Raw genomic sequence first — 27,486 nt, 5'->3', positions numbered from 1 at the left:
GCTTGGGTCTCATTGTCAAAATCTCCTCCATCACTCCTGTTGCTAATAACAACACTGTGAGTTAATTGCAACGATCTGCAGCAACATCAGTAAAAATAGGAACTCTCTTATTTTGCGAGTTTTGCCTCGTGTGTGTTTGTGCAGTCTGTCGTCTGTCCAGGTCTCCACGGTGGAGAGGCTCAGGTCAGTTTGTCAGCACCTGGACGCTGCTTTACATCCTCCTGGACCAAATTCTTCAATTTGTCTTAATCTATCTGTAATTTTGTCACCCTAATTTGGCCTTTTCTGTGCGCGCAGTATCTACTGTCCACCATGGACGAGGGATCCCACGCCTGATGCTCTGAGCCACAGGTCAACCTTGCGAACAGGTTATTACAACCCATATCTACGTTTGTTGTTAGGCGGCGGAGCTGTTCTGACTGAAGCAAAGGAGGAAGTCAGGTGATGTTTTGTCAAATGTAAAAGTCTGCATTTGGTGGAAGGTGGGGTGGACTTTCACCCATGATTTCGCCTCTCGTGTTCGCTATTTTAAGGTTATTTTACATGAATATTAAAACGCTGCACAGGTTGTTTTTTTTTTTAAACAAACCACAGACGCGAGAAGCTTGGTGATGAAGGCACTGCCTGCACTGCCAGCTGGTGAGCTAGCAGCTATTCTGCTACCAATCCAGGAACATGCTTATGCCTGTCAGTGGAACAGCCCTTCCATGTATGTCGACTGTTTTAGCACAGCTCATAAACGACAGATTCCTCCAGTTTGGACTCAATTTCGTCAAAGGTCACTGTCAGGACAGCTTTCTGTTGGTGTGAACATCCTGATTGCAGCAATTCCAATTGAAAATATTTGATTTTGCCACAAGCGACTGAGCCTTTAGCCAAAGTGGTAAAGTTTGTCCCAAAGTGGCCACTGTAACACTGACCACAGTTTAGCTTCAGCTCTGACCTGCAGTGCTGATGTCACGCATGTTCACACAGCTGTCATGTGCAATGAGGGGTATCGCTGACATCTGGGCACACACACTTTCACTTAAGTCAAAATAATAATGATGAAGATGAGTCTGTGTCATGATTCCTGCCCCATTGGACTCCCAGCAATGACTCTCGTGAATATAATGTTGTCATAAATCATATGAACGATGAGCACAACTAAAAAAATAAGACCCAAGTTGTAATAAACCAGAACAATCCTGTGAGAAAGTAGCTTGAAAGCGGCCCCTCAATCACCCCGCCTCTCTAACCTTTAGGCTACCATTACCTTCACATTCTCCTCTTCGTCAGAAAAAGGCTGCAGTTAAAGAGAGATTTGGCGTAATCTGTAATGTAGCGCAGTCATAACTCTGACAGTTGAGTTTGAGAGAGTGTGTGTGTGTCTGTACGTGCACGAGGCCTGTGTGTGTGTGTGTGTGTGTGTGTGTGTGTGTGCGGTAAACATACAGCACAGCATCTCTCACCTCCAGCAGCCTGTTGGGAGGCGGAAAAATAAACGATAAATAAATTAGACCCGGACATACTGTACTTGTGCTTGCTTTGCAGAGAATTACAGTTGTTTACAAGCGTGTTGGTGGGGGGGGGTGGCAGGTGAAGCCACAACATGTCTCTGTGTATCATGTTGTGCTGTCTTAGACCACTGACACGGGGGATAATTTCAATAATTCACACTCTATGTGATTGTTGGAGACGCCTCATGTGTTGCTTTTTAAAAATGTAAAGCAGGCCATGTTAGTCCCTGCCCATCGACCACAACCTCCACACACACACACACACACACACACACACACACACACACAGACAGACACACACACACATAACACATAACACAGCTTTGGACCAGATGAGCACCCAGATGATAAAGAGCAGATGTTTTCCCAACTGGGGGTATGCTTCTAATGCTTCCATACCTACCATCCTATAAAAACCCTCCCCCCTTCCTCCTCCTCGTCCTCCACCTCCTCCTCTGGTCTCTATCCAAGCCATCCATTTTTCTGCAGAGTAAAGACAGATTAGGGCCTAAATCCCCCGCAATTTGGGTCATGGCCCTTTGTGTGCCGCGCATGGTGAGAGGAGCGGCACACGACCGGGCCCCCATTTGCCAGAGATCAGGGGGTTAGGCCGCCGAGTGATTGAGGGGGAGCCGCGCAGTATGACCATGTTTGAAAAGATAATGAGATTGAATTAACAGAGAGTCTATGGTGGAGACCCGGGTATCAGAGAGAGGAGGGGCGGCGGAGAAATTAAAGGGGGGGTTAGCGGCAGAGGAGGCCGGTCAGAGCAGGAAGCTGTTTTCAGGGTTCACTACCTAGCCAACTATAGCTGGAGAACATGGCAGAACATTTAGCAGCTAAAGAGACAGCTCCTCCCTCTGGAGTTGGTGGAGACCAAAACAGAGCTGAAAGGAGAATGCTGGACTTGGATTCATCACGTGGCCAAACACACAACTTTGTTATATGTCTGTTTAACGTGTGTCAAGCACGTTCACGGCGTCACCTTTAAGGTATGTTTAACTTGTAACGATGTCAGCGTGTGTTTACAGCCTGTCGTGACCCCCCAAGAGGCAAAAAAAATCAACTAATACAGATTTAAATAAACATCTCTGATCAACCTGATGTTACTCGGCAGTCCTGCTGTGACAAGTGACAGTTTCACGATTAGTTCTTTATATGCCATGTGGTGAACAGTTTTAAAGCTAAACATGGATTTATTATCTCTGGTTGTTTTGGAGGGGGTGTGAATATTCGTTACGGTCGGCATAGCGGCTTGTTTGAAGTGTTTTTACAAACCAGAAAAATCCCAGGACTTTGGTGAGTGCAATACATTGCACTGTATGGTCGAAAGTGTCAGCTAATAGGCTAATTTGATGAGTTCAGTGAACGCTCAGCGGGATATTCATTCAACTCTCACATAACTTGAGTTCTGAAATGCTTCTCAACTAAAAATCTGGAGTTAACATTAAACTGATCAGTTTATTTGATTTTTTTTTTATATATTTATTGTATTACGATGGAGCCTTTTAGTCTCATCATCACTGAGCAAAGTGACTGAATGAGCCCACCGCTTGTGGAAACTAATCTTTGGGTCAAGATGACGGGTCTGTATGTCCGTCCTCCTCAAAGTCAGACACTGCAGTTGGATTTGGTTCAACCCTCATCAAATCAATGTTTAAAATCTTGCTACCGAGATTTCTAGAAATGTTTCTGCTTGTGTTCTTGTTCTCGTGGGATTACCCAGAAGCTGCAGCACTTTTCCTGAAATATTGTGCAAAAACAGGAAACGGCATCAGAGAAAACAGCACATCGCTGCAACAATCCAACGCAGCGCCTCTCTCCTTAACTTCTGTTTCGTCTGTATTACCATCTCATCCTGAGTTCAAAGCAGCGTGATGTTAATGAAGGTTCCCATGTACAAAGAGAAGCTTATGTAAATGTTACCTCTCCAGATGTTCTATAGCTCTCAGAGCCAGAACTCCAACTAGCCCCGAGCCACATACTACCAGTTAGCATTTAGACAAACCTTTGTACCTTCACTTGCCTATAGGGCCTATCAGATCGTCGCAGCCCGAAAATCAATATCTGCTGCTAATGAAGTTTAGCCACACATTTTAATGAAGGACCCAATTTGCATTTAAAAGTAACAGGAGGGGAAATGGGTTCATTTTCCCCCATATCTTATTTAGTATGTACATTTGAACAGAAAGCAATGCTCCGGTTTGTTGTGTGTGGTAACGTTTGTCTGTTTGTGAGCATTTTGTTTTAATTGGGTATTGTGCACACGTTGTTATCGAACGTCTGGATAATTTCAGCTGATGCATGTGTGTGAAGCCTGCATGTATGTGTTGCATATGTGGTCGAAGCACAAATATTTTAGGCTTACTAAATATATAATCTCTAGAATAATTATTAATAAACTGATGGGAATTTCAGGTTTGCATATAAACACACACATGCACACACACAACAGTGATGATCTGGTTTTGTTAAAACAAAAGTGATTTAATGTCATGCATTAAACCTTTTTGCCATCATTTTGAACACGCTATAAGTGCATGCATGTAAATGCCACAAACCATCTGACCTTAAAGGTTCACTTACTTGCTTTTGAAGCTTTCAGCATCTTGTTATCTCATGAATGAGGTTCCACATGTTGACACTTGAGACCATGAGATGCTGCTGAAAGCAATGAACGTTAGTCAGTACATGTTTAAGTAACGGGGGTCAAATGTGGCTTTTTATGACATTGTCATCTCCAACACTTTTTACGAGTTGAGAAAATCAGCTCTCAGCTTTGCGATCCTTCAGTTTATCTGAAAAATTCAAATTTCCAAATCTGGAGATGCATGTTTTTGACAGTGACGAGTTTAACATCTGGCCATGATTCCAGTTCAAAAGGATCAAGAACAGCTTCCCTGTTTTTTGCATGTTTTCTGTCACCTTCTTCTCTTTTCTGTGTGTCTGTTTTTGCAGTTTCAGTGATGCTTTGCACTGTTGTTGTATGAGATCCTCATGTGTGTGTTGCACTGTATATTAAGGCTGCTGTATTACAGCTATAATTAGCATGAAGATAACATGCAGCTCCTCACATGTTTTATCATTTCTCTATCATTTCTTCACGTTCCCCCGTCACATCCATCTGTTTAATCCCTCATCCACTATAACAAGCAGCGACTGTACACCTCTAAAACAAGCTGGCTTTTTTCCTTGTTTGTCTTGCTGCTGTTTGTGGATCACACACACTCATTCTGCGTCTTTCTGTTAGAAGTTAAATTGCTACAGTAGAAAGGCTGAGGGCACGCTTTCTGTTTCTTTTTCTTCTTTTTTTTTAAGTAAATCCAACATTTGAGAGAGGGATAAGTGGTGGTTACGCCTCCAGACTTCAGACTTGATGATATGATTCAGATAAACAACCTGCATGCTGCACAAACTCTCACATGTTTTCTGTGTAATCTTCTTCTTGTAGCAGGAGCTTTGATTCGTGCTCTTGTGGGATGGATTCTCTCTTGGACCAGGTAAAACATTAAAGCCTCATCGTTTCGCTAAACAGCTGCAGCTCAGGGCAGTTTAGCTCTTTTTTTTCTGCACCCATTTTAGTCATTATTTTGTGTGTTTTTGACAATACTGTTGTGTTTTATTTTACAAACTGACATTTTGTATCCTGTTAAGATCTTGTTTGTGTTTTTAGTGTGTTTGAGTATCAATCAGTATGTGCAACTTTCCCACTGAAATGCACTGAAAATATCCAAACATGGCTCCCTACTGAATAACTGGACACATTTCTTATGTACTTACAGTAATCTTTGATCAGACAGTCCCTGTTTTCAGTCACAATTTGCCAGCTTTAGCGTATTTAGTCAAAGTTCAGGGCAACAATAAATCATCTTTATACTGAAAGTGCGATTTGAAAGAGTTCTCGAACTGCAACCATTAATTTCACTGGCTGTAATGTCACTTGCAAATTTAGCATTGGTCAGAAAAAATACAATGAGAACCCGGTTTGGGAAACTTCTGTCAAAATCCATGTTTTTGTACATGTATAACCATCAGAGCTCCAGTGTTGACTTATGTAACAGCCTTAAAGTTGGTGGAAAAAAGAGGAAACTTTTGCCAAATGCCCCTGTTCTTCCTGTTCTTCCCAAACGCACATCCTCATCCTCGGTGTGAGCTCAGAGTATCTCCACTTTGTCATTCTGCGTTCACGCTCCTTTTGTTCCGGAGCAGCTCCCTGCACATGAAAGCCAACCTGTGTGTTTCATGTAAATAACAACAAGGCAGAGTCTCCTGCGTGCCGCACTTGGTGAGAATGCTGCGAGATCCCTGCGACAATTTTCGCGCTCTCCCCTGCCGGCAAAGTGTGCCGCGATACCAGCTGCAGCAGGAAGGCGACTTAGCCTCCAGCAAGACTAAAGTGTGCATCAGAGTAAAACAGTTGTTTACTTTGTTTGAACTGCAGTATCTCACCCGCGGGAGGCCGTGTGCTTGAAGTTTTGCGTCTTTCAGTCTCAACTTGTGACAAAGAGTCGGATGAATAACAATGTCATTTTCTCTACCTTCTCCCCCCTCCCTCCCTCCTGTTGTCTTCTTTTCTACGTTGCATCCATTTCTTTTACCACCCGTCCCACCGCCACCGCCACCCTTCTTCCCCTTTGCACTCCTCTCGAATTATTCATCGGCTCTTTTAAAGTTTCAGCATGCAGTAAATTGGCGGTGACACACAAACTACATTATGTTTTTTCACTCCTTTTTTTATAAACTAACAGCACTGCTCATCTCTCTTTAATTGCGCAGCAGTTGGGGACGCAGATGCACACAGATGCGAGTGCAGGAGGGCGAGATGAGAGGAGGGAAAGTGGGGATGAAAAGACAGAGGAGCAGAGGATTGTGTTACTTAGTCAAAGCGATGAGGCAGAGGTCCTAAGTGACCCGGCTCAGATGTGAGTGTTGTCTGTGCCCTGAAGTGGATACAAGAGAGCAGGAAGAGAGGACGGCCCGATGCTCATTCTCTGCTTTGCTTCCACTTTAAATTCAGCTCAAACTACTGCTGCTTATGAATATGGTACGTCTACTTTTTGAAAGTTCCCCACACAATAAACTTGTGTGGAAGGTGGTCAGATTGATGCAGCAGGTTGTAGTGAAATAACTGTCCGTTGTAAATTCAAGGTGGCTCTCAATTTTCCCCCCACCAAGTTTAGACAACATGAAAAAGTAGAGTGCTGTCTATATATCCAAAAACCCTCTGATGCATTCAAAGGTAGCACTTCAGGGTGCTGTGGTGCTCTAACGAGCTTCATACTAATTAGCTCTGAGACATTTGTTTTCATTTTGTTAGTTTTGTTGAGTTTGTAAACAGAATTTTTCCTTGACAGAAGAGAAGTCTTAAAAACTGACAGAGATCCTTTAAACCCACATTAATATTGATTTATTATTGGAAACTTCGTCCTCCGTATTTGAGAGAGTCTGCAATTAAGTAACCGCATAGAAAATACAGTTTTTCCATTTTTTCACATTCAGCTGACCTGCAGTGAACTCGTCGTGTTAACGGGAATTAATCACATTTAACACTGTCTCCACGCTCTCTGGGTAATTTGCACCACATTATGTTGTCCTTTCTACCATTCATAAGATAACATATAAACAAAAAGAAAAGTAATAATAAGGACTATAAATAGCATATAATGCAAACAAGGAGTTGTGGATGAAAAGTTATTTTCTAGACAATTATGAGTCTAATATAACCTATTAAACCTCTTCTGTCTTTTGCCTCTGTGTTAAATTATCCAGTTTTTATCCGGGTTCTGTTTCCAGTATCTTATTAGATATTTTTGGACAGCTATATGCAACTGCAACCTTAATAACTCTTATAGCACGTGTTCTGTAGGCTCTAAAGGTGGCCAAATGTGAGGCCTGTGGGCCTAAGTTGCCTGAGTCACTTTTTTTTTTCTGAGCTAAATGTGCTGCTTAAATATTTAGGATCCCTGATTATTAATTATTTTTTCATAATATGAGCACAGCAGGTCAGTCAATCCAGGGAGCTGGGATCCTCGTACCATTTTGCCTCTTAACAATACAACACAATACTATATAATACTATATGATCGGTGTTTGCTTTTAGCCCGTGGCCCACCACTAAGTTTCAGTTTTCGTCCTTCAAGAGAAAAAGTTATAAGTGCAAGAATATGTGACAGTAATGATCATTTTCCCATTCATCTAAAAACATGTGTGTAATAGAAAGACTGTGGCAGACCTGTTTTCCCTGTATGATGTGTAGCAGTTCAGCTTTTATTCTATGTTGGTATGTTGTAAAACAAACAGGCTGTTTGCTCCTATTTCTTCGTGCTTAATAGAGATATAGCATGTAGAGCAGAAAAGAAACGAGATCAAAGCCGCAAAAATTATTGATCGGAGAAAAAATGCAGTTTTGGCTCTGGATCAGGCTGAGGTGTCCATGTCCCCTGTCCCTGATCCAGTCTCTGTCTTATCTTAACGAACATGTCCTTAGGGAAGGGGAAGTTCAGCAGGATGTACTCTGAAACACTGTGTGTGTGTGTGTGTGTGTGTGTGTGTGTCAAAACACAAGTCAATACACGTCTCAGCTGCTGTTTTTTAACCACATTATAAATCAAAAAGTAATCTGTCCTCAAACGAAACATGTAATAAAAGACATGAGGCACCAAAACATGACATTCCTTTTCTCTCTCTCTCTTCCTGACACACACACACACACGCAAATTACCACGATGAGGTTAAAAAGAACGTCAGATAAAATAAAATGTCACGTCGTCACTAATGTAAAAGTCACACAGTGTCATGAGATCAGAGGTGTACAAACTGTGTCAGATTGTGTGTGTGTGTGTTTGTGTGTGTGTGTGTGTGTGTGCGTGTGTGTGCGTGCATGCGTGTGTGTGTGTGTGTTTGTGGCGGGACGGAGTTCCCTGCTCGCCTTCCCGTCGCTTCCTCTCTCCGTTCAACCTCTGCACCTCTCCAACAGGAAATAAATAAGTAATACTTAATATCATCACATGTGATTGAAGGGGCTGTGGAACGGAGGAGTGAAGAGCATCGCCAGATGAAGTGGAGTGTTGAAAAGAGTGATTATTTTTGCTTCACTGAGGTCTTATTTTTCAAAGTGCCACTAAAAGCATGAGAGACTTATGTCACTTTGCGCTCGGAGGACGGAGCGGCTGAAGGGTGATTTGATAAGAGATGAAAGAAAGGTAGCGACGCCCCGCTCACCCAATTTTTTTTCAGACCTTTGCTCAAAATCCTGATGCTTCAAGTGGCTCCAATCATATTCTCCACGAGGCGGTGCGATATTTATGGCCGAGTGCCCACAGCCAAAGCTAATATTATGAGCTTCCACAGTGCCATCCATATTGTTTTACCTCCACTCGCCTGCGGTGAGGAATAAATAAAGTGGCTGCCGCCGTAGAGTGGCATTGGCAGTCTTGGCTTTCAAAGCACTCTTCTAGCGGCTTGGAGAGCGGGCCGGGCTGCAGAGAGGGGGGGGGATGGGAAGAAAGGGGACTGTCACTTTGGGTTGGGTAATTTTTGACGTGCACGTCAAGGCCTTGACAAGGGGAATGTGGCCGGCTTGTACATTAGAGTCGGGCTCACAGGCAGTGGAGCACTGGGGACAGGTAGTAATGCAGTCCCAGAGAGTGCTGCTCATCTGCTCACACTATGTACTTGTCTGGTGCCACACAAGGATGCCCCCTGTCGCCCCGGCTCCACTCCCCCATCCCTCTGCAGAAATGACTTAAGTCAGTGAGGGAAGAATCCATTTACAATGTGTGCTTTATAACATCTCCTTGACAATGCAGTAGTGGATTAGAGACATTTGTGATGAATCATTTATGTGGACCCCCCCCCCCCCCCCATCTTTCTTTTCCATGCGCACAGGCTTTCTGGGTCCTGGCGCACCACATGCACATGTGTCTGTTCGGATGTCATCGCAGCGAGACGGGGAGAGGAGATGGCGATGGGTACTCACCCACCAAAAAAAAAAAAAAAACAGAAAGGAAAAGGAAGAGTGACACAGAATCGTCAGAGTGGGGCATTAAAATTTATCTCCGAGTCACAATGGCTGCCATGATAGCGGCGTGAAACTTTCCTTTGAAAATGAACGTCACTTGTCCTCTCAGTCATCCACTTCCCTCGCAACCCAGACAAGCGCTCTCTGTCCTCATCAATTCTTCACTGCCATTTTGACATTTATTTCGCTCATTTGCATAACTGCTCCCCGTGTCTCGGGTTTCGTCTCGGGTTTGAGCGCGGCATTCCCTTTTCCTCAACTTTAAAACGCTGCTTTAAAATTAATGCCGGCCCAAAGAAATATATAAATATATCCTAAAGTTGACATGATGTTGTTCTACATTATTCCCTTTGAAAAGCGATTTTGTACGTACTAAGCTACTCAGACACGGCGGGTGTGGAGGTGCGGGCACACACACTCGGGCTAACAAACACGCACTTGGTTGTCTAGCCTCGCCATCCCCTCAGTCTGCCTGCTCTGTTAACATGGAAGGATGCATACTGAATGCTACGATCCCGACCAGCCGAAACGCTGCTTTTTCTCGTGCGCAGGCCTCCAGCGACTTCTCAGCAGAGAACTTTGGCAGAATTTGAGTTTTTGGCTGTTGGTTTCTGGATATTTGTGGACACTTTCTGAGCTTCTGAAAGTGGCCTGTGGTTTTCCACAACTCTTTTTTGCAAAAGCAAAGAACAACTCTGAATACGTGTTCTGTTTGTCATCAGGGTGAATTGATTTAATCACTCAGCAGTAGTTGTTTCAAGGGTCAGCGTGGAGCAAAGGGAGCTCTCGCTGAGTGAATCCTTCTCCGGCCTGAGCCGGCGTTCAGCGTTCAGGTGACTGCAGCACAGGTGGCGTTTCTCGTTCCTCAGACTCACCTGTCGGCCCTCGTTGTCCGTTTGAAAGGCAGAGCGGCAGCAGAGTCTGAGAACGAGTCAATGCAAATGCTGCATGAAGAAATATTAAAAATTGATCGCCTTTCCATTTGAATTCAAGGAAGCCATCATTCTCCATAAGCAGGCCTGTCTCTTTAAATCAGAGGAACTGTCGCTTCTGTGACTGCCTGTTTACAAAATATGAGGCTGAAAATGAGACCTGCTCCCTGCGGACAAGCTCCTTGTATAAATATAAATAATGAATATTAGATAAATAATTTCTGCCCTTTAATAATGCACAACTCGACGAAATTCACTTACACTGTGAAACCGGAGAATCTAACTAAAAGCAGATAATGCAGTGGTACAATAGGGGTTAGAGTGTGTGTGTGGTCGCGAGGATGAACGGGACAGGTTAGAAACCTGCTGACCCTGTGGTCACCTCACCGCTCATACTGTACACTCTGCAGCCAGGCTGCCCGGGTGTGTAAAATAATTATTTCGCTATGTTTAATTAACACATCCTGTTGAAAGAGGTTAAATAAAAATACATTTACAACCCTAGCAAGGTAATCAGTTGATCCAGGCTGAGGTCCAGGTAGGCTCCACTCCCCTGCGGGGCAGGGTGGACCTGGGACTGTGGTGGAGCAGGAGGCAGCCTCCTCTGCTCTGCTGCCTGGGTGTCTTGTGGGGAGAAAGAGGGTGGAGATTTGATAAATGGTTAATTATGAGAACCCTTGTGCCAAAGCTAAAACTGTAATTAGCCTTAATTGGCTAATTGGATGGAATTGGTGGATGGCATAAGCGTAATTGGCCCGTTTTTTTAAAGCATTTAGTGTAAAACTGAGTGCGTAGCTGTGGCAGCGACAGTGAAGTCATTTCATTGCTTTTTTTTTTACGTGCGTGACAACGTAACCTGTCGTTGCTGACTGCAAACTTTCTGATTTGGTCCGTTTTTCTTCCAGAACTCAAGCGGCTGGCTCTTTTGGCCAGTTTTGTTTTTTTTTCTTTTTTTTAGTGCACACCCCCAGCGCTACATTGACTTGTTGTGTAGCTGCAGAAGGGCTAATAAAGTCCGGGTTTTGCTCCGACCTGCTGATTCACACCTCGGAGACGGATCGCGCCGAGGCCTTCACTCCGGTCCGAGACCGAAACAAGAATTCTCTCTCTTCCTCTCACCTCCTCTCTCTCTCTGACATACAAACACAAACTCACACTGAGTATTAGAGCAGCTCAGCTCAAGGTGCTCAGACTCTCTGCTAATAACACCATCTAGAATTCACGCCCTCCAAATAGGTTAATGTGTTTTTGCCCAGAGGGCCCTATCTACCTCAGCAGCAGAACTCTTTCTGCACTTCCATTAAGCAAGAACACTGCCACCTATTAGGCGCTCTGGTGTGTATGGGGCCAGAAGTGAGAATGCAAGCAGGAGTCTGCACAGACACAGTTTTGTGTGTGTGTGTGTGTGTGTGTGTGTGTGTGTGTGTGTGTGAGAACCGCAGAGGTGCGCTCAGGGTGTCACTACCTGGAGCTGCCCGGCGTGCTGTGTTAGCGGTTGCAGGAGAACAATGTTATGGCCCCTGACAGCTTGTTAAAGACTCCACCATGTTGGAGCTGCCCCCCCTCCACTACGTTGCGCGTTAGCACCCTGCAATACACAACACGTATTTCAACACAGGAAACACTTTCAAGCTCGCACAAATTCTTGTTTGCTAACATGTGAGAGCGTGAAGAAATAAGCAGAACAGGGTGGGACATTCATGCAGTTTCTTTTGTGCTGAAAGCTTAATTGCTTCTACTTCTTTAATTAACTCTTCTGCTTCATATACCTAATATTTTTTTTGCCTGTTCTATCTTTTGATTATGTTTGATTAGCGTCCAATAAAAAACATCCTGTTGTGGCAGCTGCATCAGTGATATAATGACTGACTAAATTCATTTTACATGATGAAAAAAATCCCTGAGAAATCTGAACTGTGTTGCTGCTCAAACTAAACTTTCTCCAGTGCATCTTTTTGGGGTTTTTTTGTCCAGTCTCAGATTTTAAAAAAACTGATTTTTCTCTGTTGTCTGGAACATGAGAGCATTTTAAATACTGTCTCAAACAAGCAGCAAACATCACATTTGACTCGGACGTGGTGAACTTCTCAGTGAGTTTACCAACAGAATTTTACAGACTTGATTGTAGGAGAAGTGGAGTTGTAGAAATGTTCCTCATCGATTCACAGGATTCATACTTAAGTTTTAAAATTACAGGTATATTTCACACGAGGTATATTATTTTAAAAAAAAACATACATTTTAAATGGCATTGCTGCAGGAGTTTAAATTTTATCTCTGAATTAAAAATTTCAGCTTTTACCTGTAAGTTTTATCTTTAATCAAATGCTCGTTCTAAACTTTTACCAGTAACACTGACATTTTGCAGGATATTTGTACTAATAATGTTTTTTTTGTGTGTTACTTTGGTTTGCATATGTGATTATAGCCATGGGGGATGTTAGAAAGAGAGCATACTGTAAATAACATTGGGCAACATGATATAAGATATAGCTTAAGGTCATGTCTGGATAGTAATGCTAATGGCACAGTACTGATGCACAGACTGTATTTAATCTGCATCTGATCTGCTTATAGGTGAGCAACACGGTGTTATTTAAACAGTCATAATCAGTCATGCAGGGATTTAACTTGAATATATTCATGTTGAACATAAACATTTCTTTTGTCTCCATGCCTTTATAGAATTTCTCTTTATGAAACAATAATTTCTACAAAACATGTCTAAAGTTTTTAATAGTTCCTACATTAAATAAAATATATAGATTTATGAATCTAATGTTAATGGGTGGCCTTTTATTGTTAATTATCTATTTTTTGATCAAAATGAACAGTATTTCCTGTCACTAATGGGCATGTTTTTTCTGTAGTAATCTGGCCTCACGGTGTTTCTCAGCGTGCAGACGTGTGTGGAGTCACTTCACCTCTCACAGCAGGCGCTGAATGCTCTGTGTCAGCCTGACCCCTAGTGGACGCCCAGTCCACCCACTGGTGCACCACTCTCCTGTTCAGAGGAGCATCACACAAAAAAACAGCGAAAGGAAAACATCTATAAAACTTGTATAAATTTTGTTAAAATGAATAAATCATCTATTGACATGTTTTGATTGCATTTCACAAGCAACACATGTCCTGAATTGTTTTGCGGAAAGTATTCAAGCTAAAGTGCCTTAGGCTGTTCGCACTGGTCTGCGTCTGTGAGCAGTTATTTGTATTTAAGTAGACAAAGCCATTATTCATAATGTTTGATGCCAAAGTCAATAACGGGCTGCACAGAAATGTGACTTAAATTGCTCTCAATTCTCTGAACCGCAGTTCAGTGCGCCTGCCTTTGACAACAATAACTCACACATTGAATATGTATTAAAGCCTGAATAGTCCTCAGAGATGCAATGCATATATTTGATGAATTCCATGACTGACTGGACCAGCATATACTGTCGAGTGTAAAATAGATCTGACCAACTTAGAGACAGCAGAACTAATTAAATGGATAAAAGATATATATGGCCTTCTTAGAGTATGTAAAATTAATACCAGACCAAAGGACTTGCCTCTGAGCCACTTCAACCACTCTACAGCACAGCCGCCACAGTGTGCTGAGTTTTGATGGAGGGCGGATGAGGCTGCATGAGAGCGTGTGTGTACCCGCTGACGTGCATGATCTGGTTTTTGTTTTTGTCTTATTCTGACACAAGAGTGACATTTCTCTGTTGCATAGTTTTATTTTCATGTTTGCGTTCGTCTGCTCGTCATCTTGTTCTGTCGCCGCGGCGTCTGATGGGTTTGCTGCCCTCGAACGTGGATGCAGTGTGTGGACAGAATAATATGAACACCTGTACAGTATCAGCACCAGTGCAAGAAGAATGCTGAGGCTGTGGCAAAGACTTTTTTAACACTTTTGAGCTCGTGTTGTTGTATTGCGTTTTATTATATTTTAAAGTGCTCCTGTGATTTTGTTGACCTCGTTTTGCATCCCCAGTGTAGAAATGCCGTTGCATAATGTAAGGCTGCAATAATAATCATTTTCACTGTTGATTAACGTGATGATAGCTTTCTCAATTCATCTGTCAGTTGTTTGATCTATTAAATGATATCTTCAAATGTCTTGTTAATAATGAATTTCCAGTAGATTTAAAGAGAGAAAAGCAGTTGGAATAATCATTTCAGCTCTAGTCTTGAGCCACGTATGTTGTGAGTGTGTCCGGTTGTGCAAATGATTTGGCTGTCCTCTCTCTTCCTCTATCTCCCACACGCAGACGGGTCCTTTGCTGACCTTAAGTACTCCTGAGAGTGACTAAGCCTGAGCCTGTATTAGGAATACTCTCCACTGACCCACTTTGACTTTTCCGTGCCCTCGCTTCCTCTCTCCTGTCATCCAGTGATACTTTGGATGAAGAGAGGAGAAGCGAAGTCTTCGCTCGTCCAGTTTGCTTTCGTCAAGATAAAAATTGCTGCAGAAGAACCAGCTTCTGAGCTGGACAGGAAAGGGTCAGATAAGACACTCTGTTTCTTTATCTGCTGGGATCTGACACACGGCGTCTAAGCCTTTATATTATGCAGTCTATCTCCAAAAGACATGTTAAGAAGGGCTGAGTATCAGTTTGCAAAGCTGTAAAGCTGAGTGGACACAATAACATGAACATAGGTAAGCTTCATAGTGAAGCTTTTGATGTTTGTAGTTTATTTACATAGCAAAAAAACAGTCATATGCAAATAAGTGAGAGTAACATGCAACATACATATTATATACGCATACTCATATAAATACACACATGCAAACAAAATTACACAAATTGCATAAGCTTACTAAAAAAATAACATTTTGCTGACACTGATCAGATCAGAGATTCAACAGTAAAGCAGTTGTTGTTTGTGTTGTATTGGACTGCATTGCATTCAACGGTATTTCTATTATTTTGTCCACCCCGTGTGCATGTCTGTGCCTCCTGAAGTGTAGTTGCAGTTCACACGGTTCTCCAGTAGAGGGCATCCCAGCGTGAAGTCACTGCCGCAGCTCTCAAAGGAGCCCTGGCCCTGCCAACTTGCCTGGCCTTGACCATGCACTTGGGAAGCCATCATTTATTTTTGGAGCCCTGGGCCGCATGGCAGCTGCGAGAGTGACGGAGGCTGAGGAGGAGGTGGGAGGGTAAGGAGAGAGAGGAGATGCAAGGAGAGGGAGGGGAAGCAGGGCAACTCACGCCAGCGCCAGTGACACAAAAAGCATTGTCCTGATTTAATGGCTGTGAAGTCTTGCCTCCCCCCGGTCCAAGAAGCTGCTGATGCTTAATTAGGACGAACGCTCGCTCGAACACACAACAAATAGCACGCACACACACACACACACACACACACACACCTCAGCCCCAGCCTTACCAGGCTTTCTGCCACCAGCCCCAAGCAAAGATGATTCAATCCAGCTCTGCCATCACAGGAGATGAGTTATGAAGACAGAGAGGTTTCTGTTGTAGCGCGGCACAACTTATTCACTCCTCTCCCAGTATGGAGGTCATAAAATTGTCACCAGGCTTTAATGTGAAGAGCTAAACCTCTGATGAGTCATCAAGAGTAAAATCAAACAGGCCCGTGGTCTATGATTCATAACTGTGCCGAGATGACAACAGGAAGAAAAAAGCCAAAGGAGCAGCGAGGGAGAATTCATCCTCAAATATGCTTTTTATGTGGTCTGGTATAACTCTGTCAGATGGAGGTGGTGACGGCTATGACTGACTAAAGTGTTCAGATTTACACATTTTTAGCCCCATAATTCTTACACAGGTAACAAGAGAAACTTTAGTCGGACAGCAGGATTTCAGTCATTAAAAAAGAGAAGCTTCATCTTTTTACTGCAGCGATGATTGTGTTTAATGTCACATATATGCAGTATTTTGTATATTTATGTAGTATTTTATATATTCATAGAAGGACTCTGTATCTATGAAATTATTTATAATCCATTAATTACAGTTTGATTTTTTTCTGAAACAAGTTTAATTTCTTCTTAAAGTTTAATCCAACATGTTCTGATTGAATGACCTTGTTCATAATGTAGATTATTGATTTCCTCGTATTGATAATATGAGACTCGCAGCCGCACACTGAGAAGCCGACGCAGACGGCATTAATATGTATATGTATCAGCTTGGTGGTCGTATCATATTCTTTTAGCGCAGGACCCAAATGAGCGCGTGTCCCATTTGTACGGGTCTCTGTTTTTTAAAAAGTGATCCTGCTCATTCTCTATGTTTAACATAAAGGCTAAGTCAGTGTGAAACGCTGGATGAATATTTCACCGTCTCTTTACACAGAGAAATAAGAATACAAGACAAAGTCATGTACAAGTCCCACACAAATATATGCCAAAGTGTTTCTTCTATGAATTTACATCCAAATGTATTAAAATTCCCTTCTCCATTATCTGGAAATGCATATTTCTTAATTATTCATTGCGAGGCATTGAAGCACCCAGGTCTTTTAAATTTTTTATTTCTGCTCAGCTTCAAACAGTAGATCTTGTAAAGGGGACCCAGTTTTGGGGTGTGGGAATTGCTGCAGGGCGAAGCTGACAGGATTTTCAGTCTCGAGGCACCTCTCGCTTTTTCATTACAGCAAAGCAAAGGAACAAATCCAGGTCAATTAAAATAAGGAACAAGAGGGCCGGGTGGCTCGCTGTGAGCGAAATCACCACCGAGATCTGCCACAAGAGGGCACAAGGGGTTTAGAAATGTCTTGAAAAGGCAGAAAACACATCTTAGAGCAATACAGTACAGCAGCCAGGGGACGGGTGGCGGCCCAGATAACATGCAAATATCCAAAACATCACCTTAGACATTGAACTGAAGGTTATACAAGCTTCTCTTACATAATAACCTATATATGTGTGTGTGTATGTGTGTGTGGGATGCAAACATGTGTTTTAAGTTTCAATTTGTATGCACAGGTAAAAGCAGTGCCCCTTCACTTTTGGTGCTTCATAAAAGTCCATCAGACGTCTCCTCTCCCAGCTTCACCTTTATGTGTGTATTCACAATAAAAGCTGCTCCTCCAATCATACCAGCGCCTTCTGCTGGAGGTGTGTGTGTGTGTGCGTCTGTCTCCAGTCACCATGGCGGTCGTTAAAACTCTCAAAGTGACACGCCCACGTAAAAAGCACCGGTGGCTAACCTGGGGAGTGTCACATTGAATTTATTGGCCTCTTGTTCCTGCTGTACGGGAAATCGTATCTTGATGTGAAAATGCAAAAACTTTGTGTGTGTGTGTGTGTGTGTGTGTGTGTGTGTGTATATATATATATATATATATAAACAGAGAGGAGAGAGGCTGAGCTCAGGCCCAAGACTAAAAGGCTGTAACTGTGTTTATGACAGTGCCCTGACTCTGCTGCTGGCCCAAGTCCAGTATGCAAGTGTGCGCATTGGTGCATGTGTGTGTTTGTGATAGCTTAGGTAGCTTAGTGTGTGTGTGTGTGTGTGTCTGTGTGACTGTAGCCTCCTTATGACCTCCCTGATGGCCGGAGATGGGCTGAAGTCATAACTCTTCTGTCTGGCTTTACCCTTGAGCAATATCACGGCCACTCGGAGTGCAGCGAGTCAAAGCGCTGCGCTTCTCGCCACAACTGTGGACGCACACAAAGGCTTTCCAGTCAACCCATCTACAAAGCAACTGGGAGCGAGTTCTACAGCGTGGGAAGAGCCGAGTGGCTGTCAATGAAAGGACGGTGTGACAGACTTACATTATAGGCTGTCAAAGAAGAAACATTAAAGGAAAATTCCAGTTTAGAGCATCTTGGGTCTTATTTCCATAGTTCTGATCATTCTATTGGTTATAATAAGACATAACGGCTGACATCAGAACACACAGCGAAGTCTGACAGGCCACAAAACTCGAGCCCATCAGTCAGGGTGTAGAAAAGCCAGAAGGTTTGAACCACTTTTAAGAGTTTAACCCGAAATTAAGCCACAACCAAAGTGTCGGTAATGATTCCTCTTTGCACGGGAACATTGTGAGCATGACTTCAGCCAAGTGGCTCAGTAATCTGTAATGAATGTACAACAGTTTCCATATAAATGAACCTCGTTTAGCAATGATGCTACGTTCCCAGATTTCAGCGATTAACTTGGGGGAACACGGTGTTATCCTAACCAACAGAAATGATAACCAAAACTATAAAAGTTAGATCCAAGTTGTAATAAACCAGTATGAACCTTTGATTGATTATTTTGGACGGACTGTAAACAAAACACTGACATATTATCACCTTTTAAGTTGATAGGGCGATCTCGTTAACAGACAGCAGCTTATTTAACCTAAGCGGAGCGGCGTTAGCGTTCATTTGGAGATGTGTATCTGGCCATCTGGTGACTTAAAGTCCAATATTCACTCTCCTCTTCATCATGTTTTGCCCTTAACCATCTCTGGATATCTGCCGTTTTAGCTGCTAAACGCTCCACTGTGTTCACCAGCTAGTCGCTAACTGAGACCGATGAGAGCCGTGAGAGTCAACCAAAACAGTAGAAATGTGGAGCTGAGGGGAACTCCACTAATTATGTTAATAATTTTTATAATTTATATATTATCATATTGATTATAGCATCTTCTGTGTTTGTTCCTCATAAAAACCAATGCAAGGAGCTAATCCAGTTTTTCAGCCTTGGAAACGAGAAGTACTGCTTATTTCTTACAGTCAGAACAAAACCAAAAAACACAATAACAGCACAAGACATAAGAGCAAAACTCAGTAACACAGAGGAAGACCAAATCCTAAAAAAAACTGCAGCCAAAAATTTGCATTGGAGGGCAAAGGTTCATGTCTTGACTCCTGACGGGCGTGCAAACATTTCCACTTCCTCAACATTTCATCCAGTGACACACCAGCCGCCTGTGGCCGTTAGTCCGAGAGGAAACAACAACAAAAGACTCTTGCAATACCATTATTACCATTTTGGGTGCTTGCCAGCAACACTCCGGATTACCTTGCATGGCAGACAAATTGGCAATTGGAACGCCAGTGTAATGGAGGCTAATTGCCTGAGTGCAGGGTTAGTTTGTATTTCATGCAAATCTCATGTGCATAGTGGTGAGACTTGGCTGACAAACAATAGCCATTCTGAAGCAAAAAGGCGATTGAAAATGGCTCTTTGACACAGGCTGTTTACTTCATTTTCACTAATTATTGCTCACAAGCACTGATGACCTCATTTTTAAATATGCTATTTCGTCAGATAAGGCCCCAAGACGGCCATTCAATGAGCTTAGCTTAAATTTTATGCTACGGGGTATTTCGTATATGTAGATTTTCCAGCAGAATTATTACATTTTAACAGAAGCTTTTTTTAATGGGAGTACTTGTCACATGTACATTTGTCTTTCAGGTTAAGAAAGTTTTTGAATTGAACTTCAGGACATTAAGACATTATGAAGCCTGTTCTCCAAATAACTGACTTACTAGTTTAAGATATTTTTAAGTCTTTTGGGACAAATCCAAATCAGATTTTTAATCTCTCCAAAGCAAATTGCAAGCGAGTCTTTCAGAACTCTGAATACTGACTAGTCAAATGATTACGGCTTCTTTATTTTGTTTTGTTTTTTTGCTTTCACAGCCGTGCTAGGAGTGTTTTCTATAAAGCTGACATATAGTCTTCTCAGTGAATAGGCAAAATAATGAAATAGTCAAGCTTTATGCCTCTGCACTGCCTGCCTGGCCTTGCCATTCCTGTCTTATTGTTCAGGGTGTTTACCAGGTCAAAAACTGAGACCTGAATTTGACAAAGGAACCTCACCTCAAGGTCAGTTTAGTAGCTCTTCTCACGGCAGGAGTTTGCTCAGTTGTTTGTAGTTAATTAGTAGTTATTAAAATTTCCATTTTTTTTTCCGAGCCCTTTCACAACCATGTTCGCTCAAAATATGAGTTTTATTTTTAACCTTGGAACCAGCAGTCGGCAAAACATCCTCACCTCAAGGTCCATTCAGGAGTCATTCTGGAGCGTCTCGATCATCACGTGATCGCCATCAGCAGATGATCACGCATTAATCAACACTTCTGTGAATGTTCCAGTGTTAACCAGCCGGCTGATTTTCAACCGCAGTCCAGTGGCGAGGTGTTTTCGAACCTATAAAGTGATAAAATGTACATAACAAAGATAACGGGACGCCATAAAGACAGCGACAACGACTAAACAAGAGTTTAGCCATGCAGGCGACACGAAGGAGCAGCTCTGACCACATACATCTGCTGATGCATGCATGCAGAGCAGCAATTAACAGCAGGTTTTTAGGCTTTAAGAGTTGAGTAAGTCAAATACCAGAGCAGAGTCGAGTCTAAAGCTCGAAGTGTTAAGTATTAAAGTATTATTCCTCTATGCCCATTTAGAAATAGCTGTTTTTTTTCATTTTGTGAAACAGAAGTTGATGAAGGATGCCACACTTGGCCTCACCCCTGGAGCCTCACCACTTTCTGTCGCAACAAGTACGAAAAACTCCGTTAAGACGTCTCGGTAACGCAGAGCATACAGTCAACAAAGCAGCTTTTGTTCAGCTGAGTAGATGTGTTTTGTATTCACAGCCATCCATCCAGCTTATTGTGGTGTAAGTGGGTCAGGTCATAGTCAATAATACAATATGGTTATCATCTAGCAAGAGATTCCAAGCAAGTGTGTTTCCAAAATAGACTCTGTTGTTGTGGGACAGCTGGAGAGCCTTTTGGGGGTCAAGGTTCAAGGGCTCACGTGGACCACATTACTGTACCATGCAGGACTTTTCCTGGCTGTTGTCTGTAGGTCTGTTGCTGTTCATAGCGTTAGAGCCTGCGCAACACCTGAATGCTCTGCGAGTGCAACGGTGCAGCTCTCCGGCCTCCTGAAGGATACCTACGTATGCTCCCTTAACCTTACCATCTGCATCATGCTGCCATTTGCAGACAAGATGAATCACACAAGCCCATGTCCATGCTGGGAATAGCTTCTTCTGCCGGCCAGAGTTGACTGTCCTCTGGGCTAAAATAAGAGCCTAGGGGTTGCAGAGCAGCGCAGGCTCGCACAGGCCCTCACACTCAATTAGGATCAAAACAACCATCAAAGTTGAACTTGGATTTAGGTTGCTGAAAGACAAGGAAGTGGAGCAGGGAACCTTCTGGATCCAAACACCAGTAACGCGCACTAACACACACTTCGGCCTGGTGTATTTTGAGGGGGATCGTCATTGCTGATTAACAGACAAACAAGGAGCGTCGAGTTTATGAATCGGCAGCAGCTGTTTTGGACATCAGTCTGCCTTTGTTACGCTGTTTCTAAGGTGTTTGTTTATCCTGCGCTAACCTAACAGGACCTCTGACCCAGCCGGTGGAATGTGAGAGCCGAGACACAGTGTGGGAGGTCACCGCCATCATTTACATCCTAAACACATGACAGGCTGTCAGGCGGAGGTCAGAGCCGGTCAAGTTCACACAGGACGGCGTGGATCCCAATGCGCCGAGAGGAGGGAGGTGCCTCCACACATGCAAAAGCGAAATGTTGCTACATCCATACATACAGGCGGCGGGTGCAATTCTTTGTTTCACTCATTCCGCTTTAATAACTCAAGTCAGAGCCAAATGATGAGTTATGAGGCTGTAACTTCTGATGCTTTTTTTGCTGCATTTAAAGTGTTTTTGATATTTTTATCTACCTCCACACATTCGCATTATTTCCTCCACACACACACACACACGATACATACGTTTGCCATGTGGTGATTCACCTTGATGCCGCTGAATGTGTGCAACAGGATGAAAAAAAAAATGATTCAATGTTCTGGGTGTGTAGTAGACTCTCTGGCAAAACCATTCATATGAAAAGATCCACGCTGAATAGTTTTGCATAGAAAAAGACAGAAATTTGTCCTTGTCCAAATAAGAACATGGTACATCCAAACATTAAAAAAAAAAACCCCACTGATTTTCACGTTGTCCTTGTCAGCCTTTGATCCCTTGTGAAAAGGCTAGACAGTCATGCTGCAGTGATCAGTCAGGGTCAAAGTCATACTCCACTTTCCCTCCCTCCCTCCTGGTGCTCCACTGTAGTTTTGTAGCTCTGGCAGCTGGTGGTGCTGTAAGACTTGAGTCTCCCCGTTGCCTTTTCTCCTACATAACAAGGCTGTCACCTATTCTATCCTCCTTTGTCCTCTCCCCTCCATCACTCACCTCCATACGTCAACGCTGAGCCACTGCAGCATCCTCCGCCAGCCCCTGAGCCGGTCTGCTTTGATGGGGTGACAGGCGGGGGTGGGGGCCGGTGCCCTAAACAAACTACGCCACAGGAGGAGAAAAGGCACCATGAAGCAAACTACATGAAATAAAAAGAGGGTTCCTTTTCCTTGTTCATTGTTATCATTAACACAGTGATCCAGTAGGAAAAATGTGGGTTTGTGAGGCTAAAATCAATACTCCTGATGTTGACAAGGACATGGACAATGAATGCGACTGCATCAGTTCAGCGTTTTTTGGGTTTTTTTTTTTTTCTTTAAGCGCATAGGTCATTTGTGTGAATGGTATTAATTGGGTTCCCTGTGAGGCCACACAGCCAGCGGCTCAGTTATGATTCCAGTAGGTAAATATTTGCCTGTACTAACCCTCACTAGGTGCCATAATGATTCTTTGTGTGTTGCACTGTGTACAATGCGTTTCTGTGTACACATCACTCAGTGCCTATGTCAGCCTGTGCGTGTGTGTGTCTGTGTTGCAGCTCAATCCCCCCCAACATTCCCTCTCCACAGCTGCAGCTCGGCAGAGTTTGATCAATAACGCGTCCTTCATTCTCAAGTCGGGCCTGACCTTGGCAGCCTTTTGTCTCCTTCCAGGGGCCAGAGTGCGCATGTACAGGTTGGAAAACAAGGCTCTCAAAAATCCACCCTTGGAAGGAAAAGAATTCCCCTCCTCACTACAGCATTCTCATTAAGAGCCTAATGAATCATATATTTATTGCGTTCTTATCTTAGCGTAATGAGGTGATGCCACTTTTGAACTCATTTGCTAAATTACCACAGGCCACACTGAAATGGAATAAACTTCCAATTCCTTGCATATGCTGCTGCGTTGGTTTTCACAGGGCAGCAGTCTGTGGAGACAGCAGAGGCGATCCAAACCCGACATGTGAACAAAGAGCATCTATGTGCAGTCACAGACGACAAAAGGTAAGCTGTGTTCTGAGACATTTAAAAGCATTAAAACATGGAAGTCTGCTGCAGAGGGCAGCGGGGGGTCGATCTGACAGATCTGTTTACATGTTAATACAGCCTGACGTAGCCTGCAGGTGGCACCATTTATAGACTGGTCCTGCAGTCACATTCTTTTTCTGTCATTCAGTAATGGATATCTAAATGGCCTGAATATTCGTGCACAGGTACATACTGAATTGCTCCATACGACTGCATTAAAACAAGCAACAAGTTACTTTTGTATGCATGGGTGCTCCATTATGCAGTCTTAGCTTCCATGATTTACTCCACTGGATGCCAGCAAAGTTCAGATGCTGGTACATTACTGCTGAAGGAAACACTCCATCAGTGCAAAGTTATCCATGGAGTCATTATGTAAAGCGGCATAAATACTTTAGGTAACACTACTCATGTTCAACAGAGAATAAGCAAGCTAAAGAGAAGTTAAAGATATTTGAAACTAGACAATTCAACCAGAAATTGTTGTTTTTATGTGAAACATTACTTGAATAGTTTTATTTTGAACTATACAAACAGCCGTTCTTCAGATTACTTGGAACTTAAATGCAGAATGATGAGTACATTTGTACACAGGCCATTCAGTAATGGGTTTCTGCAGGCAAGTCGTATCAAGATCAATTACAAAATTAGCACATTAGTACTGACAAATTACAAAATTATGTTCTAATCCTTTTTAAGCCTAGTGGTAAAACTGTGGTAGATTCGCTTGCTCCAGGGATAAACTCTAAGTGAGTGATTTAGCCAAAAAATGCCCATCTTTATTCCACTGCTACAATCCCACTGGCGGTGGAGAAGCCTGAAATATTCAAGAATTAAATCACAAGATATTACAATATGAACTACAACTCCTCACAAGAATGGCTAATCTTTTTTCAAAATTAGGCTTGTTGAAGTTATACCGTAACTTCAAACCCTACATTTACATAGACAAGTGAGAACAGACAAAGAAACAGTTTCTATTATTTCCCTTGTGATGTTTACACCAAAATATGTAAAAAATATTCACCAAATCAGACATAAATCAAAACTGGGGATTTATTTACTTATTCCACTTTTACAAAAACAATCATTCTTCAGGACTTCAGACTTTACATAAGAAAAAAACATCAGGCAGTTGTCCACTGCCACGTCAAACATAGGAAAATAAAAATGAAACAGAATGATCTTCTCTACACTTTCCTCTTCTGGGTGCTAATGTACAGAACTGTGGAGAGAGGAAAATAAAGAGGAGAAGACATGAAAATCTGTAGTTTTAATGAGCAACATAAGAACATGCTGAGACCAATCACAATCACATTGATCTTGTTTTTTTATGTGCGATTCCAGAGATAAAGGATGCTCTTTGAGACCAATAACTCCGTAAAAAATTGCTGAGAATATAAAACCTAAAATGTAAGTTATAAAACACTGAAGGGATTTGGTGTCAAGTGATGAGTAAAAAGCAGAACACGGAAACGAGCAATAAAAGTCTGATTAGTCCCCAAATATTTGATGTTACTAAATACAACAGACCTCAGCAAAAAAAAAAAAAAAATATCTGCCGCAATGGTGCATTCATGTGAAATTTAATAGTTGGCTTATGAAAACAATGTTCTTTACAGCTGATTCTTGGTGCTCAATGCTGTTTGCAGTCACCACCCTTCGCTTCCCATGGTAGACCACAAATAAATCCTCTGTGGGAAACACTGACCCACTGACGCTGATCTCATTCTGAAAAAGAATTGCCTTGCAGGGGTCATTCGGGGTAGAGGTGTAAGGCTGCAGACTGTATAGACAAGCAGCCAGGTAAACCAGTTGTTACTTATATGTAAATCTACTTTTATCATCCTGCTGGTTTTGACTAAAATAGCCCCAACTCTTTGGCTGTTGGGCCTTCTATCACACCGACAACTCCACTGGCCAGCATGACTCACATTCGAGAGGGAATCACACAGTAAATACAATAAACGGCTGGTGTAAGGAATATCTAGATAGACAGATGAAGATATGGACTAAAGTTAAAAACACAAATTGTTAAAGCAAAAGTTTTGACTGTTATGGTGAACTTATGAAACACTTATTCCTTTATTCATCAAAGATTGACAGTAGACAAACAGAAAAAAAAAGAAACAAGGAGGAGAGCTCCTAATGCTGGATGCTTTAAGCTTCCCACATAATCAATATTGCTCTCAAAGCCTGTTTCAAAAAACTTGAAGGGATAGTTCAGACTCTCAGGGAACATTATATACACCGTTAGTGTATGTCTGATGATTGATTTTTTTTTTTTTTTTTTCATTTCTATCTAACACACTTCATGGAATAGCTTTATCCCCACATGTGCATCAATGTTTTGGGCCTCTTTGTAGTAAGAGAAATAAAAGATCAAATAATAGGTGTTCTTAATTTAGTAGAATGTTGTTTGTAGACTGAGTAAAAAGCCAGGTAATATTCAACCGTTACACTTGGATGATATGATATGATTGTCCCGTTTCTGCAAGCCGACACAATATTGCAGGTAACTTTCCCTCCTGTTCTGTTGTACACAACAAAACCTCCCGAATAACCTGATTACTTCTAAACCTATTCAGAACACTACCATAACAAGAGTCACTCATCTCGGGTTGTGTGTGACTAACTTTTTGGACACATGTACCGAGCCGTGTCCCACCTCAAGTCTGGAGGTGCCAAAATTTGAAATATATTTCTAAATTGGGACTCTTACCATTGTTCCCTCTGAGAAAAGCATCTCCGTACTTGTTCTTGAGCTGCCCATTGACATACTCTTCAGTCTGCTCAATGGCAATGTTCATGTAACCATCCAGGCAGGCCAGGACACCTGTGGATAGACCACAAATATACATGTAACAGATCATACATTTTCAAATCACGTAAAGTAAACAGGGAAATATGCCACTTGCATTACCTCTGTAATCCACACCGGAGTTCAGTTTGACGACCACAGGTCTCCCGATAATCTGCTTCAGAAAGTCGCTGGGGGTTTGTTTTCTCAGACTCATCTTGACTGTGATCTGAAAGGGTTGAAGATAAACAATACATATCGTGCTCGCAGTTTACCCCAACTAGCCACATTAGCATCACATTCGCCAGCTAGCATAATATCAGCTAGCAAACTCGTGCTTAATAGCGTTTACTCGTAGTCTAACGGTAGGAGTTTCTTTACAATAAGTATTGTGTGCAGCAACACGTAGTAACGTTGATAATTTGACCAAATACTAGCGTATCTTAACACCGTGTGGACAAGTAGCGTTAGCCGCAAGCTAATTAGTGTGGCTAGCCGGCTAGCTGCCAAGTCTTCGATGAATATGCTGGCACTGAGAGGTGTGGCAGGGTCGCTGTCCTCGTGAGTACATTGTACACATTTGTTAGAATCGAAGTAGACTGCACTGTACATGCGCAACTTTGCGTTTTATATTTGTTATCAGTGGCTACATGTTTGTAGCATTTCACTTACCCGTGGACGTCGTCCAGACGATCGTATTAGGCATGGACCGCAGATTGACCAATCAGAGGCGTGAGCGTTACGGCGCCTGAGTGAGGACAAAAACCTAACGAGCGCAGTGGCGCAATTGAGGAGAGTGACATCCATCTGAAGGTTAGCCAGCAAAACAGTTCAGAGAGGTGAAAACACTGCAGATAGTTTGTGGTTTGACAACATGACATGTTTCACTGTGAACATTTTTAGTCAACAAGTCGCCAGTTTATAACACAGTTGCATAAATGCAGATTATGTTGTATCACCGTGTTTCTACTTAAAATGAAGATAAGATCATGTTAAATTAGGTATTTGATTCCCAAGTATTACAAATATTAATAGTATAGGAAGTCT

The 27,486-nt window shown here is 42.5% G+C and overlaps 1 protein-coding gene across 1 annotated transcript; it reads right to left on the bottom strand.

The window, feature by feature from the left end:
- Nucleotides 1-24,681: 24,681 nt before the first annotated feature.
- On the bottom strand, nt 24,682-27,165 carry lsm6 (LSM6 homolog, U6 small nuclear RNA and mRNA degradation associated). Its single transcript, XM_041933904.1, has 4 exons — nt 27,112-27,165; nt 26,563-26,668; nt 26,362-26,475; nt 24,682-24,864 (listed from the first exon to the last, which is right to left on the bottom strand). The coding sequence occupies exons 2-4, from the start codon at nt 26,654-26,656 to the stop codon at nt 24,830-24,832; spliced, it is 243 nt and encodes an 80-aa protein (XP_041789838.1). The 5' UTR covers nt 26,657-26,668; nt 27,112-27,165; the 3' UTR covers nt 24,682-24,829.
- Nucleotides 27,166-27,486: the final 321 nt, after the last annotated feature.

The sequence above is a fragment of the Chelmon rostratus genome, chromosome 3 (assembly GCF_017976325.1).
Source record: "Chelmon rostratus isolate fCheRos1 chromosome 3, fCheRos1.pri, whole genome shotgun sequence".
Taxonomy (NCBI): domain Eukaryota; kingdom Metazoa; phylum Chordata; class Actinopteri; order Chaetodontiformes; family Chaetodontidae; genus Chelmon; species Chelmon rostratus.
The sequence above is the reverse complement of the archived record's forward strand: the minus strand, read 5'-3'. Positions and strand labels throughout refer to the sequence as shown.

What these genes read in the sequence shown, in the direction of transcription:
- lsm6 (XM_041933904.1), bottom strand. Translation starts at nt 26,656, where the DNA reads ATGAGTCTGAGAAAACAAACCCCCAGCGACTTTCTGAAGCAGATTATC. An exon ending in CTCCGGTGTGGATTACAGAG is followed by an intron (nt 26,476 to 26,562) that starts GTAATGCAAGTG and finishes GTCTATCCACAG; the next exon opens with GTGTCCTGGCCTGCCTGGAT. An exon ending in TTTTCTCAGAGGGAACAATG is followed by an intron (nt 24,865 to 26,361) that starts GTAAGAGTCCCA and finishes CTCTCTCCACAG; the next exon opens with TTCTGTACATTAGCACCCAG.